The sequence below is a fragment of the Mesoplodon mirus genome, assembly GCF_964341445.2.
Source record: "Mesoplodon mirus genome assembly, chromosome: 2".
Taxonomy (NCBI): Eukaryota; Metazoa; Chordata; class Mammalia; order Artiodactyla; family Ziphiidae; genus Mesoplodon; species Mesoplodon mirus.
In genome coordinates, this window is record NC_138977.1 from 81,899,035 (window position 1) to 81,926,129 (window position 27,095).

General features: G+C 42.1%; 1 protein-coding gene across 4 annotated transcripts in view; it reads right to left on the reverse strand.

Annotated features, from left to right (window-relative positions):
• PDS5A (PDS5 cohesin associated factor A) overlaps positions 1 to 26,837 on the reverse strand; it is a 130,902-nt gene extending 104,065 nt beyond the window's left edge. For all 4 annotated transcript variants that reach the window (XM_082632754.1, XM_082632753.1, XM_082632756.1 and 1 more), the window contains exons 1-2: positions 26,700 to 26,837; positions 25,665 to 25,845 (exon numbers count right to left, since the gene is read on the reverse strand). In XM_082632754.1, coding sequence (XP_082488880.1) covers positions 25,665 to 25,805 — 141 coding nt within the window. In that variant the 5' untranslated portion in view covers positions 25,806 to 25,845; positions 26,700 to 26,837. The remainder of the gene's footprint in view (positions 1 to 25,664; positions 25,846 to 26,699) is intronic.
• Between the last annotated feature and the right edge of the window lie 258 nt (positions 26,838 to 27,095).

Sequence of the window (27,095 nt, forward strand, 5' to 3'; positions counted from 1 at the left end):
CGCTGGGGAGTGGCTGCAAATACAGATGATCATTAGCATCACGAGACTTCACCTTCCAATGCAAGGGGTGTGGGTTTGATCCCTGGTTGGGGAGCTAAGACCCCACAAGCCTCACGGCCAAAAACATCAAAACAAAAAGCAGAAGCAATACTGTAACAAATGCAATAAAAAAGACTTTAAAAATGGTCCACATCAAAAAAAATCTTTAAAAAAAAATCCTATCAGCGAGTGGCAAGTGACAGTTAAGCTGCATCTGGTGGCAGGCTTTACAGTGGCAAGTGAGTGGATGTACTTCAGTTGTACAGCTGCATATGGTGGCAGGCTTTAAGTCAGAATCCGACACTTACTTTAGTCTGCACGTCGCCCACCATTATTTTATTTACCACTTCCATCCGCGCCTCTTTCCCACACTGTGCACTTGCCTCAGTCAGTTTGGTACGCCCACAAGCTAACCCTAGCCAAAATGAGTAAAAAACAAACACCACTGGACAGCTTCTTTGAAAAGGGGAAAAGACCCAATGATGAGACAGCAGAAGACTCTAAGACTGCCAACAAAAAGAAAGCTGCATTTAAAAGAAAATACCGAGAGTCCTACTTAAATTACGGGTTCACTGCAACAGGTGATTCACATTCTCCAAGCCCGCTTTGTATAACATGTGGCGACCGGCTACCCAACGAAGCCATGAAACCCTCAAAACAGCTTTGCCACATGGAGACCAAGCACTCTGCATTAAAAGACAAGCCTTTGGAATTGTTCAAAAGAAAAAAAGAACGTGAACACAAAGAACAGAAGCAATTATTGAAGGCCACCACTTCATCAAATGTGTCGGCACTGAGAGCATCATTCTTAGTGGCTAACCACATTGCTAAAGCTAAGAAGCCCTTTACTATCGGGGAAGCGTTGATCCTGCCTGCTGCTAAGGACATTTGTCATGAACTTTTAGGAGAGGTTGCAGTTTCAAAGGTGGCACATGTTCCTCTTTCGGCTAGCACCATAACTAGACAAATTGATGAAACAGCAGAGGATACTGAGGCACAACTGTTAGAGAGGATTAATAAGTCACCATGGTACGCAATCCAAGCTGAGTCTACCAATGTTGACAACAAGGCAACAATGCTTGTTTTTGTGATATATATTTTTCAGGAGGATGTGCATGAGGATATGTTATGTGCATTTTTGTTGCCAACCAACACCACAGCTGCAGAACTATTCAAGTCTTTGAATGATTAGATACCAGGAAAACTGAACTGGTCATTTTGTGTCGGTATATGCATGGACAGAGTGGCTGCCATGACTGGATGGCTTTCTGGTTTTACTACTCGGGTCATAGAGGTCGCTTCTGAATGTGAGTCTACACGCTGTGTCATCCACAGAGAAATGCTGGCTAGCCGAAAAATGTCACCTGAACTTAACAACATTTTACAGGATGTGATTAAAATTATCAACCACATTAAAGTACATGCCCTTAACTCACACCTGTTCATGCAGCTCTGTGAGATGGCTTTCTAAAGGTAGATCACTGGACAGAGTTCTTTTTTTTTTTTTTTTTTTTTTGCAGTAGGCGGGCCTCTCACTGTTGTGGCCTCTCCCGTTGCGGAGCTCAGGCTCCGGACGCGCAGGCTCAGCGACCATGGCTCACGGGCCCAGCCGCTCCGCGGCACGTGGGATCTTCCCAGACCAGGGCACGAACCCGTGTCCCTGCATCGGCAGGCGGACTCTCAACCACTGCGCCACCAGGGAAGCCCTGGACAGAGTTCTTGAGTTAAGAGAGCCGCTCCAGAGATTTCTTTTAGAAAAACAGTCACCAGTGGCAGCACGTTTCAGTGACAAAGAATGGGTGGCAAAACCTGCTTACTTGTGTGACATATTCAACCTGCTCAATGAACTCTATCTGTCACTTCAGGGGAGAATGACAACTGTATTCAAGTTGGCAAATAAAGTGGCTGCATTCAAAGCCAAACTGGAATTATGGGGGGTGACGAGTGAACATTGGGATTTTTGACATGTTTCAAACATTAGCAGAGATTTTGAAAGAGACTGAGCCAGGGCCTTCTTTCTCCCAGCTGGTGCATCATCATCACTTATCTCAGCTTTCAGAAGAGTTTGAGCATTACTTCCCAACCACAAAAGACCCCCAAACTGGGAAGGAATGGATCTGCGACCCATTTGTGAATAAGCCAGGTGAATCGACTTTGTCCGTGCGAGAAGAGGATCAACTGCTTGAGATGGCAAATGACGGTGCCCTTAAAAGTATGTTTGAGACAACTTCAAATCTCCATACCTTCTGCACTAAAGTCAAGGTGGAATATCCTGAGATTGCCACAAAAGCACTGAAAAGCCTGCTTCGATTTACAACATCCTATCTTTGTGAAGCAGGGCTTTCTGCAGTGACAGCAGCCAAGATGAGATTACAGAGTAGTCTGGACATAAGCAAGACACTTCGGGTGTCACTGTCTCCCATCATCCCAGATGGGACCATCTAGTTGCAGGAAAACAAGCTCAGGCCTCCCACTGATTCTGCATTATGGGGAGTTGTATAATTATTTCATTATATATTAAAATGTAATAATAATAGAAATAAAGTGCACAATAAAAGTAATGCACTAGAATCATCCCAAAACAATTCCCTCGCCGCCCGTGGAAAAACTGTCTTCCACAAAACCGGTCCCTGGTGCCAAAAAGGTTGGGGACCGCTGCTCTAGGGAATTCCCTGGCGGTCCAGTGGTTAGGACTCTGCACTCTCACTGCTGAGGGTGCGAGTTCAATCCCTGGTTGGGGAACTAAGGTCCCGCAAGCCACACATCGCAGGTTGCACGTATCTGTGAATATAGTAAAACCAGTGATTGTACACTTTAAATAGGTGAATTGTACACTTTAAATTGGTGAATTGCATGGTATACGAATTACCTCTCAATAAGGATGTTTTTTAAAAAAGACAATACAGATGAATAAAAATGAACTGGAGAGGACTTCCCTGATGGCACAGTGGTTAAGAATCCACCTGCCAGTGCAGGGGACACTAGTTCGATCCCTGGTCCAGGAAGATCCCACATGCCGCAGAGCAACTAAGGCCACGAGCCACAACTACTGAGCCTACATGCCACAACTACTGAAGCCTGCAGGCCTAGAGCCCGAGCTCCGCAACAAAAGAAGCCACCGCAATGAGAAGCCCGTGCACTTCAACGAAGAGTAGCCCCCGCTCAGTGCAACTAGAGAAAGTCCCCGCACAGCAATGAAGACCCAACACAGCCCAAAATAAATGAATAAATAAATAAATTTAGTTCAAAAAATGAATTGGAGAGATAAAAGCCTCACATCTTTCCACAAGAATATTCTTTTAAATGTTAAGGTCCCTTTAAGGCAATGAAAAAGGTTCAACTGAGAGAGCTGTGATTTACAAGCCACCTTCCAACATCAAGAAAGAGAATAACTGAAAGGGAAGACACATAATCGCCCTAGACAATGTAAGCCAAGTAAGCTACCCATGGCTTTTTCTATGTAACCACTGGGCATTGACATCTATAGCATATAGATTTCTCTTCCTCCTGTAAGTTCTAAGCAAACATAGAGGGGCAAAAAAGAGTCACCCAGAGAAACTAAGGGAGACTGCAAATGTTCAAAGACAGGACAATCTTCTGCAAGGCAAAATGCATGCCTTTTATAAAGTGAAAAAGTCCCAGGGAATTGTAAGACCACAAAACTAAAGCCTAGGCCTGGGGGGAAAAACACATTAGCTTGTAGTGTGTGTAGTCTATAACCCTTAACTATGACTACAGGGGAGGGAGGGAGAGAGTCTAAACATACCCATTCTCAACAGAGGAAAAAACTTCAAAGAAAAGATTTTTGATAGGTTACACTGTTGGTAAGAAGAGGATCCAGGATTTAGACGTAAATCTTCAGATTCTCGATTCAGAGTTCCCAGACTAAGAATTTAAATTTACAATTCACTCTAGATCAAAGACCCAATTAATATCCCAGCATTATACTTCCTTATTCACAGAGTGACTACATGCCCCAACTTGCCTCAAATAGTTCATACCTGTTGTCTCAGAATTACTGAAAGCATCTCTAACTAATTTACCTCATCAATGTTTTTCATCTTCATCCTACTTGAGTCACATCTTGAACCTCATTACAAACTGTTTTACCTCTTAAAAAGTTTCTTTTAGGGCTTCCCTGGTGGCGCAGTGGTTGAGAGTCCGCCTGCCGATACAGCGGACACGGGTTCGTGCCCCGGTCTGGGAAGATCCCACATGCCGCGGAGCGGCTGGGCCCGTGAGCCATGGCCGCTGAGCCTGCGCATCCGGAGCCTGTGCTCCGCAACAGGAGAGGCCACAACAGTGAGAGGCCCGCATACCGCAAAAAAAAAAAAAAAAAGTTTCTTTTAGGGACTTTCCTGGTGGTCCAGTGGTTAAAAATCCTTTTAGAACCCCTAACTCCTTCATTTTTTATTCTCACTAAATCTACTCACTGCCTTCAATATGGATTCTAAATCTTCAATCATATTCTACAGGTCCCTCCTGCCTTACTTACCTCCCTGTCTGCCTACACCCAAGTGTAGCCATTTCAGTCAAACTCTAATAGTATTGCACCTACACCATCCCAGATTTTGGTAATTTTTTGATTGTCAATCTCCAATCCAGAGTGGTTCCTATTGGCTGAGTCCACTGAGACAACAATGCTAAGGACTGATGAGCATACACACCCATTCTACCCTGATCTCTGAAACTGATCTCCTCCTTAGAGCACAAAAAGAACACAAATTAAATTCTGGATTTATTCAGACCATGTGTGTGAGTTCTGTTCTACCTCTCAATGGATATGTGACTTGAATAAATAAATAAGTCCTTCTTTGTCTATAAAACAAAGATAATAATACAATCTTAAAAGATCATGATATTTTGAGATAACAGACATGAAGTTCCCAGCCTAGTGTCTGGCATACATGGATCCATGATAAATTAAAATTACCACATTTATTAATTCTAACACCCAAATTTTAACATGTCTGATACTCAGATGTGTCTTAAAAATCAGTGATCTTGGAAAAAGTCACAGCTGGAAGCAAGTGTAAGAAGTGCTGTCGCTGGCACTTGTACAAACTTCAGTTTGAAAACCCTGGGCTGACAATGCCTGACAATATCTAGAAAAGCACTAGCACCAAATCCTGCAGCATTAAGTGTTTAATGACTTGGAAGAACATCTCAGAAACAACATTGGGGCACTTTAAAAAAATATATCTTTATTGGAGTATAATTGCTTTACAATGGTGTGTTAGTTTCTGCTGTACAATAAAGTGAATCAGCTATATATATACATATATCCCCACATACCCTCCCTCTTGAGCCTCCCTCTCACCCTCCTTACCCCAGCCCTCTAGCTCATCACAAAGCATCAAGCTGATCTCCCTGTGCTATGCAGCAGCTTCCCACTAGCTAGCTATTTTACATGTGGTAGTGTACATATGTCCATGCCACTCTCTCACTTCGTCCCAGCTTCCCCTTCCCCCACTGTGTCCTCAAGTCCGTTCTCTATGTCTGTGTCTTCATTCCTGCCTTGGCACTGGGTTCATCGGTACTGTTTTTGTAGATTCCATATATGTGCATTAACATACGGTATTTGTTTTTCTCTTTCTGACTTCACTTTGTATGACAGACTCTAGGTCTACCCACCTCATTACAAATAACTCAATTTCGTTCCTTTTTATGGCTGAGTAATAGTCCATTGTATATATGTGCCATATCTTCTTCATCCATTCATCTGTCGATGGACATTTAGATTGCTTCCAAGTCCTGGCTATTGTAAATAGTGCTACAATGAACATTTTGGTACATGACTCTTTTTGAATTATGGTTTTCTCAGGGTATGCCCAGTAGTGGGATTGCTGGGTCATATGGTAGTTCTATTTTTAGTTTTTTAAGGAACTTCCATACTGATCTCCACAGTGGCTGTATCAATTTACATTCCCACCAACAGTGCAGGAGGGTTCCCTTTTCTCCACACCCTCTCCAGCATTTACTGTTTCTAGATTTTTTTGACGATGGCCATTCTGACCGGTGTGAGGTGATATCTCATTGTGGTTTTGATTTGCATTTCTCTAATGATTAGTGATGTTGAGCATCTTTTCATGTGTTTGTTGGCAATCTGTATGTCTACTTTGAAGAAATGTCTATTTAGGTCTTCCACCCACTTTTGGATTGGGTTATTTGTTTTTTTGATATTGAGCTGCATGAGCTGCTTGTATATTTTGGAGATTAATCCTTTGTCAGTTATGGGGCACTTTTTCAAGATATTCTGTATCAGTAATACTTCTGACAACAATTATCCTGTGTGGGAAAACACAAACATCAACATCTAGTCAAAAATAAGATTTAGAGGGCTTCCCTGGTGGCGCAGTGGTTGAGAGTCTGCCTGCTAATGCAGGGGACACGGGTTCGAGCCCTGGTCTGGGAGAATCCCACATGCCGCAGAGCAACTAGGCCCGTGAGCCACAACTACTGAGCCTGCACGTCTGGAGTCTATGCTCCTCAACAAGAGAGGCCGCGATAGTGAGAGGCCCGCGCACCGCGATGAAGAGTGGCCCCCGCCTGCCACAACTAGAGAAAGCCCTCGCACAGAAACGAAGACCCAACACAGCAAAAATAAATAAATTAATTAATTAACTCCTACAAAAAAATAATTAAAAAAATAAGATTTAGAAGGGTCAAACAGAATGTGAAGATTTTTTTTTTTTTTTTGAGGTACGCGGGCCCCTCACTGCTGTGGCCTCTCCCATCGCGGAGCACAGGCTCCGGACGCGCAGGCCCAGCACCCATGGCTCACGGGCCCAGCCGCTCCGTGGCATGTGGGAGTCTCCCGGACCAGGGCACGAACCCGCGTCCCCTGCATCGGCAGGCGGACTCCCAACCACTGCGCCACCAGGGAAGCCTCTGAATGTGAAGATTTTTAGGACTAACAGCCAAATTATTTCAATTTTATTTTCCTTTACATGTGTAAAATATGAAATTTAAGTTAACCCTTGAGTTAGACTATTCAGATGGAATAGTGTTTTAACTAAAAAACCAATAACATCACCCAGAATAGGGTATTTGTCACCTAGGGACTGGATACTGCATAACTACTGAGACTATCTGGAAAGAGGGGAGAACATCCTCATTTTTAAAAGAAGGATAGCTGTATCTTGTTAGATGGAAACATGAAACAAGTTTTCTTGTTCTACTGAAGTTCATATATCAGAATAGTATGCTAATTATTTACACAGTGTCTCTAAACTCCAAATCCACCTCCACTATACTCTGTTCTCTGATGTTGAAACTGGGATTCTGGAAAATGCACTGCCTAGACTTCTTTGACAGGAAGGCGATTAGAAGGCAGGAACAGGAAAAAGAGATTCCTTCTTGTTTTTCTTGCTATTCCTGCAAACATCACTCCAGTAGTCTTCAGCTTCTTTCAGCACTCAACACCCCTTAATTGATAGTATTTGTTGTTAGTATTTTTTTTTTTTTTTTTTTTTGTGCGGTACGTGGACCTCTCACTGTTGTGGCCTCTCCCGTTGCGGAGCACAGCCTCCGGACGCACAGGCTCAGCGGCCATGGCTCACGGGCCCAGCCACTCCGCGGCATGTGGGATCTTCCCGGACCGGGGCACGAACCCGTGTTCCCTAGCATCGGCAGGTGGACTCTCAACCACTGCGCCACCAGGGAAGCCCAATAGGTAAACATTTGAAATCAATTTTGGTGACAGAAAACACTAACTTTGAGCCCCAATTAAGTAAAATGTTAGTTCCACACCTTCCCCTCCAAAGAATTCCATTTTTCTCATTAGCAGACCTGTGTTACAAAAAAAAAAAAAGTACTGAATCACTATGTTTTGAATTTTGTTAGAAAAATAATAAAAGTTCTTACTATGTAAGTACTTATACAGTATTCTCTTGACCCACAAAATAAATTTTTACTGACCCTTCACAGAAAAAATCCACCAATCCCAGGTATATACCCAAGATAAATGAGTCCTTACTACTACCAAAAACCACGTACATTATTCATAGAAGTTTTTTCATAAAAGCAAAAAACTACTAACCCAAATACCTAACAATAACAGTATGGATAAATAAATTTTGGTGTACTCATACAATGAAAATCACTACAACCCATAATAACATGGATGAATCTCAGACACAATGTTTAGGAAAAGAGTCAGACATAAAAGAGTACATACTGCATGATTTCATTTTTTTGATGGCAAGACTAGTCTAAGTTGATAAAGATCAGAAGGGTCTCTATCTCTGGGGAAGGGAACATAAGGCAGCCTGCTGCAGTGCCATCTTGATCTGGATAATGGCAATATGCATATACGTATGTAAAAATTAATAAAATGTTGTACTTAAGGTTTATGAACTCTACTATAGGTAAAAATTTATATATTTTTAAAAAGAGGAAACACACACACAGTTAATGCTATATAGATCATCTTCCAAGTCCCTGTGATTTTATATTTTTCAGGCTGTATCTGTGATTGAAAATAATAGAAGAGTTATAAACTTAAGAACAAATCAATAGGAATGACCAAATTTGAAGAACACAAAGAGAAATGACTGAAAAAAGAAAAAGAGCCCCAGTGATCTGAGGGCAATATAAAAAAAAAATCTAACATATGTGTAAGTGGAACCTGGAAAGAGGAAAAAAGAGGGGAGAAGGAAATAAAAAAAAGAAAACAGCCTGACGATATCATGACCAAAAATTCCCCAAATTTGGTGAAAGACATAAATTTATAGGTCCAGGAAGCTCAGTGATTCCAAAGCAGGACAAGTATTTGGGAAACACAAACCTCAGGGCATCACAATGAAACTGCTGTACATCAAAGAAAAAGAAACACCTTGAAAGCAGCCAGAAAAAAATCTCACATTACATACAAAGAAACAAAAATACATATTACCACTGGCTTCTCATCTGAAGCACTGGAAAACACAAGACAGTGGAATTACATCTTTAAAGCACTGAAACTGTCAACCCAGAATTTTATATCCAAAAAGTAATATCCTTCAAAAATGAAGATTAAATAAACATTTTCAGACAAATGAAAACTAAGTGAAATTATCTCAGCAAATCTTCATTAAGAAAAACACTAAAGGGAAGTTTCTCAGGCTGAAGGGATATATCATCAGGTGGAAAATCTGACATTTGAGAAAAAAATGAAAAAAAGCACAAGAAATGGTAATAAGTGCATAAATATAAAAGACTACTTCCGTTGCATTTATTTAAAATACATGTAACTGTTTAATGTGGGGTTTATAATGCATGTACAGCATAAAGGGTGGGGCTGTGATAAATGGACCCATACTAATGGAAGGTTCTTACATTTTACATCAAGTAGCAGAAAAATAAAAGTCTAAGACTATAAACAGTTAAGGATATGTATTGCGATCCCTGTACAACACAACCAGACAGACAGACAGACATAGCCAGACAGATACACACACACAGAGTGAAGAGATATACCTATAAAATCAAAAATAATTAAAATGGAATTCTAAAAAATAGCAAATTAAGATAAAAGGCAGAGCTCCTTCCTCGGTGGTCCAGTGTCTAAGACTCTGCACTCCCAATGCAGGGGGCCTGGGTTTGACCCCTGGTCAGGGAACTAGATCCCACATGCCACAACCAGAAGATCCCACGTGCCACAATTAAGACCGGACACAGGGCTTCCCTGGTGGCACAGTGGTTAAGAATCTGCCTGCCAATGCAGGGGACATGGATTCCATCCCTGGTCTAGGAAGATCCCACATGCCGCGGAGCAAATAAGCCCGTGTGCCACAACTACTGAGCTTGTGCTCTAGAGCCCAAGATCCACAACTACTGAGCCCGTGTGCCTAGAGCCCGTGCTCCTCAACAAGAGAAGCCTGCGCACCACAACCAAAAGTAGCCCCTGCTTTCTGCAACTAGAGAAAGCCGCACACAGTAACAAAGACCCAACACAGCCAAAAATAAATAAAAATTTAAAAAAAAGACGGATGCAGCCAAATATAAATCAACAAATATTTTTTAAAAAGATAAAAGGCAGGAAAAGAGGGGAACAACAATAGATGAGACAAAAGGAAAAGTACAAAATGGTAGACATATATCATCCACATATATCATCCAACCACATCAATAATATTAAATGTGAGTTATATACTCCAATTTAAAGGCAAAGATTGTCAAAACAGATTAAATACTTAAATATTAAAAAAAAATTTTTAAAGCATGACCCAACCATACGCCAGATGCATTTAAAATATAAAGACACATAAGTTGAAAACAAAAGGGTATAAAAACATATAATGCATACAGAAACTGTAAAAGGTGCAACTTAGACAGCAGGAACATTTCATAATGCTAAAAGGGTCAACTCTTGCTAATGTCTAACAATCCTAAATGCACATGCGCCTAACAACAGAAATTCAAAATAAATGAAAGAATAACTGACAGATTTAAAGGGAGAAATAGACAATTCCACAATCACAATTTGAGGTTTTATCAGTCTTTCTCAGCAACAGAACTAGACCAAAACTTTTCAGAATTAGAAAAGACTTGATGATGAATAATGATGTCAATCTCCTGGCTTAAAGAACATTACTTGACCCTATAGAACACTACATTCAACAACAGCAAAACATACATTCTTTTCAGGTATACATGGTATGTCTGCCAGGACAGGACATATACTGGGCCAAAAAACAAATCTTAATAGGTTTCAAAAGACTAGACTCTTAAAAGTATGCTTTCTGGGGGACTTCCGTGGTGGCACAGTGGTTAAGAATCCACCTGCCAATGCAGGGGACATGGATTCGATCCCCGGTCTGGGAAGATCCCACATCCCGTGGAGCAGCTAGCTAAGCCCATGTGCCACAACTACTGAGCCTGTACTCTAGAGCCCACAAGCCACAACTACTGAGCCCACATGCCACAACTACTGAAGCCTGCACTCCTAGAGCCTGTGCTCCGCAACAAGAGAAGACACCGCAATGAGAAGCCCACACACTGCAACGAACAGTAGCCCCTGCTCACTGCAACTAGAGAAAGCCTGCACACAGCAATGAAGACCCAACGCAGAGAAAAATAAATAAATAAAATAAAAATTTTTTAAAAAGGATGAAAACTGAATATAGTAGACAAGATTATATAACATTATTTCCAAGAGATCTAAAAATATTTTCATTTTATAACTGCCTGATGCTTTTTATCACTTTCTTCAAAGCTATTTAGGTATATGCTTCAAGAAGAAAATCATTTCGAAACTTCTGCCAGAAACAAAGCAGTCTCCTTATATACACTGACTCAGTCCTTATAAATCTTAAACACTTTTATTCAATGATTTTCTTTTTGCAGATGAGAAATTCACCTCTACTAATTTTGTAGTGGCTAGATGAAGGCTATTCAATTCAACAAACATTTGAAATTATAGGAAATAATACATGGCCACTGAACTTAATTTTCAAGTACTGAAATAATTTGAGGGACTTCCCTGGTGGTACAGTGGTTAATAATCCACCTGCCAATGCAGGGGACACGGGTTCCTTCCCTGGTCTGGGAAGATCCCACATGCTGCAGAGCAACTAAGGCTGTGCGCCACAACTACTGAACCTGTGCTCTAGAGCCCGCGAGCCACAACTCCTGAGCCCGCACGCCACAACTCCTGGCCTGCATGCTGCAACTACTGAAGCCTTCACGCAGCAATGAAGACCCAATGCAGCCAAAAATAAATAAAAATTAGAAAAAAACCCAATAATTTGGCATCAAATTACAATTAATGTTTACTTGAATTCCTACCACAGAAATTCCAGGAAATTTTGGAAAAACATGCACTGAACATATATAATAAAAATCTGGGACTTCCCTGGTGGCAAAGTGGTTAAGAATCCACCTGCCAATGCAGGAGACAAGGGTTCCATCCCTCGTCCGGGAAGATCCCACATGCCGCAGAGCAACTAAGCCCATGCGCCACAACTACTGAAGCCCATGTGCCTAGAGCCTGTGCTCCACAACAAGAGAAGCCACCGCAATGAGAAGCCCGCGCATCGCAACGAGTAGTAGCCCCCACTCACTGCAACTAGAAAAAGCCTGCGTGCAGCAACAAAGACCCAACGCAGTCAAAAATAAATAAATAAATAAATAAATAAATAAATAAATAAATAAATAAATAAATTTATTTTTAAAAATCCAATTCATATTGTTACAATCTAGTACATAAAATTCTACTAACTGTTCTTAAAATTATACTCATCCACAGCCTTCACACCTAGTATCATGTGACTAAACTCTCAGCAACTAACAGATTCATTCAGACAGTATCAATTAGAAGTGGATTACTGTTCAACCAAAGATACTATCTGGTCTGGACATGAGGATAAAAAAACTCCACAAATTGGCCTCAAAGAAGGGTGGTATTCATGTGCTTAAAAAACTCCTTGGTCACCTAGCTTTGCTAATCATGCAAAACCACAATGTAGACATATCACTCTTTAGCTCCATTTTTTTTTTTTTAGCTGTTTTCTTTTTAATTCAAATTCCTCTGTCATTTAAGGATTCTACCAATTTCATTGGTAACTTCCTCTTTTTTCCTCTCAACTACTCTTTTAGGATGCTTTAGCTCTAGCAAAACTATTCTACTCATTTTCTTCAAACACACCAAGCATGCTTCTGTCTCTGTCTTTGTCCCTGCTATTCATCTGTTTGAAATGTTTTACCACCTATTTGCTTACCAAGGTCTAAGCCTTCAAATCCCAGTACAACTGTCACCTTTTCCTTGAAACTTCTCTTGACCACCAAAATTCTTAGTACCTCTTTATCCAAAGAAACAGATACAATCCTAGCACATAACTGACATTTAACTTATGATATAATAACCTCAAATATCCTTCATATAAACGGAAATCCATTCCAGTGTTATTCCTCATATAAATCCAGGTTCCCCTAATGGACTCATGCTATTTAAGGGCTGGCTTTATCAGCACTAATCACAGGGCCCCTATTTGGTAGGAAGTTTTAAGTGTTTCATCTTAATAATAATTTTATAATATAACATGAAAAACAACACATATATTATGGCAGTTCCCAACTTTTAAAATATCACATAATATACAAAAAATGATGTAATATTTGTAATCTCCAAAGGCTGAGGGACTCTGTATTTAGGCATACTTACAACTGTGTAGAGTATCAATTGGGAAGATCTGTACTGATGTAAAAGACCAAATGCCAACAGCAAGGGAAAGAAATTTAGTAAACTCCTTCGTTATGTTTGTGTTTAGCTTTCTATTACAACCGTTATCTAGGAACGTCTCGATTTGTTGTCTTCAGCAAATAAAAACTTGTTATGCTTTTATATCATGTATAAACTCCACTCATTTTATCTTTCTGACCAGTGAATTCAACTGGACATACTTCCATATGCCAACAACCTCAGCCAAAGTAGTATTTAATTTAAATAATTAACTCTGAAAATAGATGCTAATAGGAACAAAATTCATTAATGCTTTAAGCCTATTCTCCTACTGTGAACACAAAGCAGTTTTTCCCTTGGACATCTACAGATTTCTGATAATTGGAAAATAAATCACGGCACTGGCATTTTACATGTCAATGCCGTCATTTATTTCATTTATGATTTTTAATAATAAACCTTCACCTCATTTCTATTTAACTCAAGGTCTTGAATAAAGACCTAAGTGAGGCTTGATGATTTCAGCATCATCTTTGTTCCTAAAATTTTGTCTCCATCTCTACCCCACCCACCCTCATTTCCTTAAACATACTAAAAAAGTCACTCAATTCCTTTTGAGTTTCTAAGGAAATCTAAGTAGGGTTCTTATCCTTTTGAACCTCAATGTAACACTTATATTTAATCATTCTCATAAAGAACTTCTCTTGTGCCAGGAGGCAATAAAATGGCTTTTTGGGGCAAGATGTTAATTTGCCAATTTGCTACTTTAAAAGTAGGCATTACTTGACAATACATTACTGAGAGGCTGGACACTCTTATACTTGCTGGTGGAAGTACAAAATGGTACAACCCATATGAAGAAGAATATGACCACCTCTAACAAAAACACTCAGAAATGTACCCTTTGGCCCAACAATCCTAGGAACTTACCCTAGGAACTTACCCTAAAGATACACTTCCACAAATACAAAGCAATGGGTAACAAGGTTATTCACCTCAGCATTACTTGTAATAGGAAAATATTACAAGCAATCTCAAATCAACAATGAGAGCCTAGTTGAATAAACTATGGCACATCTACACATAGAATACTGTAACACCATGAAAATGAATTTAAAGACATTTCCAGATATGGTGTGATTTCCAAGATGTATTGGGTGAAGAAAGCAAAGTACAATAGAGTATATATAGTAGTTCATCTTTTTTGTTTGTTTGTTTTGCCTAGAATTTTATTGGTATTGAAAGAAAACTTTTAAACAAAGGTTTAGAATAATGTTTATTAAGAAAAAATAATAATAATAATGAACAAAGCCACAGGAGCAGTCCCCTGTATGATTTACATGGAAAGAAGTCCACAGAATCCACAAATCTCATCTTAACTCAGGGCCCTGCTGTCATTCTGTAAAGCAGAGTTAGGCCCTTTAGCCAGCTGCAATATTTTCAGACATTTGCCACCAATTCCAGATTCTCACCACAGCTTTCTATTTACACCGCAGTTAAAACTTTCTCATGGGGCTTCCCTGGTGGCGCAGTGGTTGAGAGTCCGCCTGCCAATGCAGGGGACACGGGTTCATGCCCTGGTCCGGGAAGATCCCACACGCCACGGAGCGGCTAGGCCCGTGAGCCATGGCCGCTGAGCCTGCGTGTCCGGAGCCTGTGCTCCGCAACGGGAGAGGCCACAACAGTGAGAGACCCGCATACCGCAAAAAAAAAAAAAAAAAAAAACTTTCTCGTGGAATTGTCTCAAAGTTGTCTACAAAGGATTGAGTTTGCAAAAGAACTGACATTCCAGTTTGATAAGCAGCATTTCCATGTTGACTCTAATTCCATCAGGAGAAAATGCAGTGCTTTCCACATGTGTCCCCCTAAGCAAAACCTGGGTTTCCACTATTGTTTCACCCACCCACCCCCCAGAGGTGAAGAATCACTGATTCACCAGGGACAGGCCACTCCTTGGGACTTCCCCTCCTCTGTTCCACAGTCACCTCCAGGGTACCTGGGGCTGAAGGACATGTCTTAGTGTTCATTGGTGTCTCCCTCTCACTCACTCTCTTCAGAGGAAGAAGAAATCTGAAGGTCATCATAGAGGACACTCCAGGGACCTGGGGCACAGTGCTCCTCAGACTTCTTGCCCATGGGTGGGCTCTGAGCAGGAGGGGTTGGCTTCTCAGCAGGAGACAAAGAGGGAGATGTCATGTATGTGCAGCTCCACCAGGCTTTGCCTACTCTCCTGAAGCGCATCCTGAGAGGCTGGCCTGGAACATGTTTGATGGGTGGAGGCTGGACTCTGGTGTAGGCCTGGAGAGTATTCAGGTAAGTTGTGTTTCATGGAGGCTGGAGGTTAATGCTTTGCACCTGGGCATGTGTCTTCCTGGTCACTTGGGGTGCCACGGTTTGCCCAGGTCTGGTGGTACTGGGTGGAAGCTGCAGATTCTGGAAAACCCCCGCATCTGGTCTCAGGGTGCTCTTCTTGGGAAACTGGATGGGACTCAGTCTGGGTTTCTTTGGTGGGTTCAGACAAGCCAGGGTGGAGATCTGAGCAGATCTCTTGCCTGGTGCCTGGATGCTGCTTATGGAGTCCTGGACCAAACTTCTCTTGATGGGATGCCCTGAGGGCCAGGTGGATTTCAGGTCATCATTCCCGATCAGTGAGCTAATCGGGCGATCCATTTCCAGGACAGATTTCCTCTTGGATGCCTGGATGAGCGTTGGCCGTTGTGGAGGCTGAGAAGCTGCCATTCCTCCTCTCCTTCCTCCTGCTCTGGGTCATTTTCTCATCGATATGATGTTGAGGAATCACACTGGGATCTTGAAAATATGCCTTCAGTGCCATCAGCACAGCTCCTTCACCTCTTCCCACAACACCAACAGGCTAAAGGACCTTGAAATGCTGAAACGGCAACCTTCTTTTCCGTCAGCCGCATCACTCCCGGCCGGTCCTGAGGAGACACGGCTCCCATCAGCGTGAACAGGACTCCACAACGTCCCAAAGCCGAAGCCTCAGCAACTCCTGAGAAGACTTGGCTCCCATTAGCGTGGACTCGACCCTGTGTTGTCCCGAAGCCCCCGTGCTGTCATAATTGACTCAGCCCCATGTGTTCCAGAAGCCAAAGCCCCAGAAGGTTCTGAGAAGACCAGGTTCGCATCAGCTGCCGGGGGGAGCCCTATAGTAGTTTATCTTTTAAGAAGAAGGGCGGTAACACAGAAAAGATAAACCAGAACCTAATGAAAATGATTATCTACAGAGGGGAGGTGGGTGGAAATGAAGTGGAAAGGATAAAAATGGGAAGAAGACTTCTGTAAGTGTAAGTTTTTCTATAGTTTTGACTCTTGAACCATGTAAAATTAAATAAAAAGAACGAACAATGTAATTCCTAAAACTGAATACACACACTCCTACAACTGAACAACAATAAAACAAATAACCTGATTAAAAAATGGGCAAAGGACTTGAATAGGCATTTTTCTAAATAAGATACACAAATGGCCAGTAAGCATGAAAAGATGCTAAACATCACCAGTCCTCAGGGAAACACAAATCAAAACCACAACGAGACATTACCTCATACCTGTTAGGACAGCCACTATCAAAAACACAGAAAATAAGCACTGATGTGGAGAAACTGAAACCCTTGTGTACTACTGGTGGGAAGGTAAAATGAAGCAGCTACTATGGAAAACAGTATGAAGGGGTTCCTCAAAAATGTTTAAATAGAATTATCATATGACCCAGCAATCCCAGCTATATCCAAAAGAATTGAAAACAGGATCTCAAAGAGGTATACGCATACCCATGTTCACTGCAGCATTATTCATGATAGCTGAAAGGTAGAAGCAACCTAAACTTCCAATAATGGATAAATAAAGTGTGGTAGATATATACACTGGAATACTACACAGCCTTAAAAAAGAAGAAAATCCTGTCATATGCTACAACATGGATAAACCTTAAAGCCTTCATGCTAAGTGAAATAAGCCAGTCACTAAAGGACAAATACCACATGATTCCACATTTATATGTGAGGTATCTAAAGTAGTCAAACTCCTAAAAACAGGAAGTGGTCACTAAGGGCTGAGGGGGATGGGGGAAAGGGAGTTGTTCAGTGGGTACAGAGTTTCAGTTTTACAAGATGAAAACTTTCTAAAGATCTGTAGTATTGACAATGTACATATAGTTAACACTACTGTACTGTGTACACTTAAAAATGGTCAAGATGATTTTTGTTATGTTTTTTACCACAATAAAAAAAAAATCAAGCAAGGATAATACTCGTCAGTAGAAATGAAGAGTCCACTCCACAAGAGTGCATGTATGTATGTATGTGTATATACATATAAAATTAAATACAAACAGAAAAAAATAAACCAATTGTTGGGACTTCCCTAGTGGCGCAGTGGTTTAAGAATCCGCCTGCCAATGCAGGGGACACGGGTTCCATCCCTGGTCCAGGAAGATCCCACATGCTGCAGAGCAACTAAACCCGTGCTCCACAACTACTGAGCCTGCACTCTAGAGCCTGCAAGCCACAACTACTGAGCCCATGCCCTGCAACTACTGAAGCCTGTGCGCCGCAACTACTGAAGCCTGTGCTCCGCAACAAGAGAAGCCACAGCAATGAGAAGCCCACTCACCACAACGAAGATTAGCCCCCACTCACCACAACCAGAGAAAGCCCGTGAGCAGCAACGAAGATCTAACACAGTCATCAATCAATCAATCAAGGGCTTCCCTGGTGGTGCAGGGGTTGAGAGTCCGCCTGCCGATGCAGGGGACACGGGTTCGTGCCCCGGTCCAGGAAGATTCCACATGCCGCGGAGCGGCTGGGCCCATGAGCCATGGCCGCTGAGCCTGCGCGTCCGGAGCCTGTGCTCCGCAACGGGAGAGGCCACAACAGTGAGAGAACCGCGAACCACAAATAAACAAAAAACCGATCAATCAATCAAGGCAACATCTTATAACCACCAAAGTGGGTGCTAAAACAGTTGAGTAAGAATTGTTGGAAAACAAATTATTCTTAAAAACTATTTATTACCTTAAATATTACTTATTAATTGCAAAGGGAGGGAAATACCTTTACAATGCAGAGAGCTGTACACAAGTGATCAAACTTAGCAAAGCCAATAGGACAAAATGACACTATATGTCTCCTGATATGATGCTAAAGGAACTACACAACACCAATTGTGTAGTATACTTGCCAAAAAAGGTTCAATTTGAATCTAAGCATGAGGAAATAAGACAAAACAGATTATGAACTCTTATAAGACAAATGCTTCAAAAAATGTCATCAACAACACACCCCCAGAAAATGAGAGGACTTTCTCGATTAAAACAGACAAAAGAGACGTAATAAATGCATGTGATCCTATACTGCAACTTGGATAGAGGAAGAAAAATTCAACTTTTAAAAAGTCATTTTTAGGGCAGCTGAGGGAATTTTATTATGGATAGCATAACAGATATCACTGTATCCGTGTTAAATTCCTTGAGTGTGATAATGATAATTGTTATAAAGTAGGAGAATATCCTTGTTCTAAGAAGACTGCTGAAGCATTCAGAGGTGGAATGTCATGACAGATTCAAGTAACTCTCAAACAAAAATGTACGTTACATCTGTCTCCCTCTGTGTGTCTGTGTTTGGAGAAACATTAAAGCAAGCAAAAGTAACAAAATATTAACAACTGGTGAATCTAAATGAAGGGATGAGTGTTGAGGTACAACTTTTCTAGAGGGATAAAATGTCTCAAAATAAGAAGTTAAAATAGATTTTTTTTAAAAAAGAGAGAAGGGGGGATCATCATTATGATTGGTCAGTGATACTTTCTAGTAAAAATTCAAAAAATGTAAGAAACAAGTTCTAGGATCAAATCATGAACCTCCCCCATAATTCTTCCCTAGCTAGCACGTAAAAAAGTTCCTACAATTTTTTTCTTATTTTAAATAAATTTTACAAATCTAGCAAATTGGCTGCAAATATATACTGTTGTTTTTGAGATTAAATGTTTTTCAAATGTATGACTATAACTACAAAGTATAGTACACTTTGACTTACCGTGAGAGCTCCTGTGGTAGATTAAAGATGGCTATAAATTCTTTCCTACTTCTTCCATTGAGAAGTAGGGTCAATTTTTCTCTCCTTGAAAGTCAGCTGTGCTATGACTACTTTAAACCGTAGAGTAAGGTAGAAGTGCCACTGCCAATTCTGAATAAAGTCTTTAAAAGTACTGGCAACTTCCTCCATAGTGTCTTGGAACCCTGAACCCAACTACCCTGCTGGAGAGACCATGTGGAGGAGCCTTAACACTACATCATAGATAGGAAGAAGGGCCCAGCTGAGTCCAGTCTTTCCGCTGTTCCTACTGAGGTATCAAATGTTTGAGAGAAGCCAGTGTGTATATACTTCACCAGTCTAATCACCAGCTGAATACCAGTGAGTGAGCCCAGTATGCGATGTGGAGCGGAATAATCAAGCCAAACCCTGCCCAAATTTCTAATCCACAAAACTGTGAGATAGTAAGAAAAGTCACCAACAGTAGGTAAAAAGTAGAAGTCACTCAAGTGTCCATCAAAGGATGGAAGGATAAACAAAAGATGTTATACGTGTGAATTCTGACACATACTATGATACAGATAAACCTTGAAGACATTATGCCAAGTGAAATAAGCCAGTCACAAAAGCAGCAATATTGTATGATCCCACTTATATGAGGCTCCTAGAGTAGTCAAATTCATAGAGACAGAAAGCAGAAAGGTGGTTGCCTGGGCTGGGGGAAGGGGAGAATAGAGTTATAATTTAATGGGTACAGAGTTCAGTTAAGGATGATGAAAAGTTGTGGAGATGGATGATGAGATTGCACAACAATGTGAATGTACTTATAGCACTGAACTGTACAATTAAAAATGATTAAAATGGTAGGGGCTTCCCTGGTGGCGCAGTGGTTAAGGATCCACCTGCCAACACATGGGACACGGGTTCGAGCCCTGGTCCGGGAAGATCCCACATGTTGTGGAACAACTAAGCCCACGCACCCATAACTACTGAGCCTGCGCTCTAGAGCCCACAAGCCACAACTACTGAGCCCGTGTGCCACAACTACTAAAGCCTGCGCGCCTAGAGCCCGTGCTCTGCAACAAGAGAAGCCACCGCAACAAAAAGCCCGTGCACCACAATGAAGAGTAGCCCCCGCTTACTGCAACTAGAGAAAGCCTGCACACAGCAAAAGACCCAATGCAGCCAAAAATAAATAAATAAATAAACAAATAAATAAAATAAAAGCTGTGCTGCATGAAGTATTACTTCACAAATGTATATTGGCTATATTTTAGGACTTCATTGTAAGAAATCTTGCCTCTCCATTTAACTTCTTAATTACTTAGCAGAATCTTCTGCATTAATACAAATATTAAAGTAAAAGATATAAACAAAATTCAGACTTGAAATTACATACTGAATTATGAGCAAAATTAGCATACTATGTGGCAATTAGGGATAATTAAAAGTCATTTATGCAAGTGAAAATAATTACAACAAATCAAGTATTTCTGAGGTCCACCTGAGGGGAAGAAAAATGAAAGAATTCATGGCCTTCCTGCCCCTAATCTATTCCTCCCCTCTTCCAACATAGGTTTGATGGGAAAAGGGAGATGTCCTACCTAAATCAAGCTCACCATACCCCAATTCCTACTGAACTATCCAACAGGCCAGACCATAGAAAGTAGAAGCAAGAGCGTGTGGAAGAGGGAGAATGGCTGACAGAAAGAGAAAGATTACAGAAAAATACAAAGAAAACACAGAAGTAACACCTAGTGGGAGAAAAGTGGGGGACATTTTCAGAACAATAAAACCCTATTATTTAATTTTTCCTAATTCTTAGCACCAAGGTAATAAGTATTTTGATTTGATTCTGTGACAGAATGAATAGGGCAGGTTTGGGTATGGAGTTGTGGCTAGAGAACTGTCTGGGGCACTGAACTCTGAGAGCAGATAAGAAGAAATGGATATAGTAACAAACTTCATCCTAATCCCTCCCTTTAAAAACTAAGGCTTTCAAGGGCTTCCCACTTCCAAAATAGCAAAAAAGGAAGAAAAAAAAAGTGCGTAGCACACAACTTTGTAATACATGATCTGAGATAGACTGTGTATAACAAACTGTGGGCAGAAGCACTCAATGGAACTTTGTACAACATTGTTTATAGGTGTATCTTCTTTATTAAACTTATCAGATATGATTTGCATTAGTTTCAAAATCCTTAATGAAATCTTGATGCTTAATGTAACATTGGTATTAAAATGTCTGCTATCCTTGCAAACAGCTTTTGTATTAATTTTAATATTTCTGCCAATTAATATATATGTATAATTTATCTAAATAACAAAACTGTTAATGATGGCTTTCAGCTTTATGTGACTAGGGTTGGTCACAACCTCTGAGACTCAGTTTCCTCATCCAGAAAATTAGAACAAAATGAAATAACCTCTAAGCTACCTTCTGGTTCTAAAATTCTAAATATCTGTGTTATCATCTCTAGTATGCAATCTCAGATAAAGTACTCAGTTGCAATTCAAAATATTTTCAAATTATCCTTCATCTTCAAAAATAAAAATATTTCTCTAAACCAGTATTAATACAAAGTATTTGAAGAGTAGTCCCTGCTCCACGAAAGCCTTAGCAGCAAAGAAGACACAACACAGCCAAAAACAAAACAAAACAAAACAAAGTATTCATTCTTTCATTCAAGGAATATATGTTGAGAACCTATGTGGCAGGTATTAAACTTAGCACTGGGAGGATACAAAAGTAAGCAAATAGATGTGATACCTATATTCATGAAGCTTACAGAGAAGCTGGGGAGACAAACCAAATAAATGTATGCATAAATGTAATATCACATCTGTAATAAGTGGTATGAAGGAATTAAAAGAATATATTAACAGGGAATCTAAGAGACTTCCCTTAATGAACTGGGAGGAAGAGTATGTATATGGGCTACATAATTCTAAATCTGTCTAGACAGAAATGAGCATGGCATGTTCAAGGAACTGACAGAAGGCCAGTGTGATTGGACATAAAAATATTTATAAAGTAGTTCCTTGGAAACAGAAATTAAAACTTCTAAAATACAAAAGTATGTCTAAGTTCTTCCAAAGATATACTCTAAGAATTATTTTCAAGAAAGCTTCAAAACATCACAATAATTTCTCTCTAATGTTAAAAAAAAAAATGCTGTCCCATATTTCCCTGCAAAAGACCAAGTTAACTCTCATTGATTCCCTTCTCTTTTCACTTTACTGTTTTCAACTGCATAATAAAAATCACAACTTCTTTGTTCAACTTCATTTAGATTCCTTAGAAGAAAGCAGCTATAAGAATAAAAAGATACATGATGCAGGGACTTCCCCGGTGATCCATGGGGTAAGACTCCGTGCTCCCAATGCGGGGGGCCGGGGTTCGATCCCTGGTCGGGGAACTTGATCCCACGTGCATGCCGCAACTAAAAGTGCACATGCCGCAACAAAGATCCCGACGCGGTGCAGCCAAAATAAATATTAAAAAAAAAAAAAAAAAAAGATACATGATGCTATTGCCCTGGCTCTGCCACTAACCTGTCCTATGGCTGACCTTGGTAAATATTACTTGGCCACTTTGGGTGTAACTTTTGTTATCTGTGAAATAAAGGGAGTTCCAGAATTTCTTTTAGAATCCTTCTAACTCTGAAATTATGGTTCCACTGTAAAAATGCTTGTTCCAGTCTTGAAAACTGAAGAAAATGGACCAAACATCTCTGAATTCCACTAACCAAGATTTTTTTTTTTCATTTATTTGTTTTTAATTTTGGCTGCATTGGGTCTTCGTTGCTACACATGGGCTTTCTCTAGTTGCGGCGAGCGGGGGCTACTCTTCGTTGCGGTGTGTAGGCTTCTCATTGTGGTGGCTTCTCTTGTTGCAGAGCACAGGCTCTGGGCGCGCGGGCTTCAGTAGTTGTGGCACGCGGGCTCAGCAGTTGTGGCTCGAGGGCTCTAGAACACATGCTTAGTAGCTGTGGTACACGGGCTTAGTTGCTCCGTGACATGTGGGATCTTCCTGGACCAGGGCTCAAACCTATGTCCCCTGCACTGGCAGGCGGATTCTTAACCACTGCACCACCAGGGAAGCCCCACTGACCAAGCTTTTACTTGCCTTTAAGTGCTTTTGTATTTATACAGCATTTGAACATTGTTACTGTGTTATAACAAACTACTGAATTTATAAAATTTATCCACAAATAACACGAAAGTTATCAAAAATACAGTTAAATATTGTTTGAAACCTATACTTCCAACCAGACAGTAATACTTTAAACATGGATCCCTAAAATGTACAAAGTCAAAATCGACTTAGAAAGGCAGGAGGAAGACAGAATCATAATTCTTTTATTTTTTTTTATTTTGCGGTACGTGGGCCTCTCACTGCTGTGGCTTCTCCCGTTGCGGAGCACAGGCTCCGGACACGCAGGCTCAGCGGCCATGGCTCATGGGCCCAGCCGCTCCGCGGCATGTGGGATATTCCCGGACCAGGACACGAACCCGCGTCCCCTGCATCGGCAGGCGGACTCTCAACCACTGCGCCACCAGGGAAGCCCCAGAATCATAATTCTTGAGAAAACCAAAATTTTAGCAATAGGACATTCAAATTGGTTAATATGTGTATCAAATTTAACTTCCAAAAGAACTCATAAAAAATGAATATTCTAACCGTATGCTCATTCTAGACTTGGTGTCAATTTCTAGTTAACAATATTTCTGATATTTAATCTATTTCCAAATGGAAGATGTATATACAGTCATAACTTTTCTTTTTTTAACCAGGTTATCCATCACTAGAATTCAACGTTTTGATATTCTTAATATGAAAATAAAAATTAAAAGACCTATAAATTTTTTAACTTAGCTTTATATTTCATATTTCAGCATCTCAGAACACTTAAGAACAATAACAATATAACCTTAAGAAGCATCAACTAAGCACCCTACTTTATGTACAGTCTTTAGTATCAAGGTTTATTTTAATGGACGGCATTGTGTCCCATTCCTTCCAAAGGGGCAACAAACTGCAGAATCCAATTAGATTTTTAACAACAAACTACAAGAATACTTTAAATATTAATCACTCATGACATGGTAAACATTTACTAGGCACTATAGGTTCTAAAAGCAAAGGGGCAAGATTATTCCTTAAAATACATTTCACCAAGTGCCCAAGGTGAAGACTGGCAAAGTGTCAACATCGTTTCTTCCCTCACCTCCCACCAACTCTGATTGATTCTAACACTGAAATGTGTCTTGTAACGTTCCCTATCACTCTCTTCCCACTATCATAGCCCTACTTCATGATTTCAACATCTCTGACCTAGACTACTGTTAACAGTTTCCTAGCTGGACTCCCTGTCTCCAGTCTTACTCTGTTCCAATCCAGCCCCGATAGTGACAACCAAAACATCTTCAGCATTGCCAAATGTCTCCTGGGGGTCAAAGATGTCCTGGTTGAGAACCACTGCACCAAGCTGACCCTTAACAAGAACAGCACTTACTTTGTAAGGCTGTGTCCACAACCTATGTCCATGCAACAAAAAGCAAAAAATTAACTTACCTAAGGCTGAAAGTTACAACCTTGACATTAGAACCACCATGCTAAAATACGCTGACTCCTTATAAAAAGAGCCATAATCACTCTCTCTTAAAACCCATTTGGGGACTTCCCTGCTGGTCCAGTGGTTAAGACTCTGTGCTCCCAATACAAGGGGTGCAGGTTTGATCCCTGGTCAGGGAACTAGATCCCCGCATGCCGCAACTTAAGACCCAGCATAGCCAAATAAATAAATATTTAAACAAACAAACACACACAAACCCCTCTGAACATGTGGACATAAATCATCACCTTACTTCAAGCCTGAATTTTGAAAAGTCAGTACCTTCTGTCAAAGTTTAACCATACTACATACATATTTAAGCTTCTGGATGTTAGAAAATTGTGATAATTTTTAAAATGCCTTTTGTGCTTTGATAAATCAGTCTCCTCAGAAGTTGATGAAAACCTTCCTAAGCAAATTACTGCCTACCTTTAAGGCTGCAAGCTACTCTGAATAGTATTCTCGTAAATATTTCTAGGGGAAAAAAAAAAAACCTTAAAAAATACTCTAATTCTTATACTTAAAAAAAAGTAAGATTAAAAAAGATCACACACACCCTTCTAACTTCCCATAATGGTTATGCCCCTAACAGAAATCACCATTCAAAGATATAGCCAAGATAGAACATTACCTTTCAGAGGCGGTAAAAGAGAAAACGTAAAATATCTAAAAAAAAAAGATCCCTGGTCGGTGAAACTCTTAAAGGCCAGGCCCAGCAGAGCTGTAATACCACAGGAGAGAGCACCTCCTACCACAAACGTCTGAAATGTGAACATTCTGTCCAGAGGAGCTTACCTTCAGTCGTTTGATCATTTCGTCGGTGGTGATCTTGTCGGTGATCTCCTTTACCCCCGGAGGGTAAGCGATCTTCCCGTCGGCACTCACAACGCCACAGAGGGCAGGGGCAGGCTTGGGCTGCGCGGTCGAGAAGTCCATCCTGGGGGACAACTTTTCTTTCACAGTCCTCTACCGGCCTCTATCGGTCAGAAAACAAAAGTTCAGCGGGAAAAGGACGACTTTGTAACCTCTTTTTTCATTTCAAAAATCTCTAATCTGCAAAGGGCCCTTTCTCCCGGGAGGCCGGGGACTCGCGTCGGCCCCGCCACCCGCTCCTTCCCGGGGCTTGGATCCTGGCGGCCGCCGCGCCGCGCCCACCCACGCGGACCCCTCCAACACCGGGCCCACTGGGCTCTCTGGCACCGGCGGCCGCGGGAAGCCCCGGGCAGCGCCAGGAGTTTCCCAGTCCTCCTTTCACAATGAAATCCACCCCCAAACACCGAAGTCCTAAGTTTGGCGGCTTCGAGAGCCCGGCAAGGCCCCTAAAGCCCCCGCTCGGTCAGAGAAAAGCCTCGAGTCCCCGCCCGGCCAGTCCCCTCCGGGAAAGGAGACGCGAGGCCTATAGGGCTCGGCTTAGGCCGCAAAACTAGGGACCCAACCGGACCAATACGCAGCGGCGTCTCCGGGCACGAACGCCCTTGCCGGGCAGAGCTGCTGAACCCCAGGCGTCCCCGCCACGCTCCCGCCCCTCCCGTGTCCCGCTCCCCCACCCCCGCGGGAGGGGAAAACAAACCGCCCTCCACCCCGAACCCCAAGCCAGGAAGCGGCTGACGCGGCTCTGCACTTCACATTTTGTTCCTTCAACTTCGGCTGAGGCTCCCCGGCGGCTTCTCTCGCCCCCGGCCACTCGGCGCCGCTGAGGCCTTACCGGCACCTCCGGGCAGCCCCGCCGGGCCTCAGTCCCGCGCCCCCACCCCCCACCCGCTCCGGTCTCCCCTTCCGTCCCCTCCCTCCACCAGCCGAGGGCGGGAGCCGAGCCGCCGCCGCCTTTACCTCCTCCTCATGCGGGCGGAAGGTGCATCGAGCGCCCGGGCCTCTGTCAGGTGGTTGCGCCGCCGCCCCTCTCCGGGCTGCACACAAAGCGGCTCCGCCGGTCCCGCCGCCGCCGCCGCCGCCCGCCCCGGAGCGGCGCTGGGGCTGGCGGTGCCGAGGAGGAGCAGTCGCCGCGGGGGGAGACGCGGGGCGAGTGAGCGCTGGGCGGGGAGACACTGCCGCTCTCCGTCTGGCCGAGGAAGAGCAGCCTCGGAAAAAGCTCCTCCGGGAGCGTGTGCTCGTGTGTTCGCCCCGGAACCCCGGGCCCGCCCGCCGGCACCTCGCGCCGGCCGGGTCCGCCAACCCGGACCCGGACGCCCCTCGCAGCGGCGCGCGCCCGGCAGTCCGTGCTCCGGG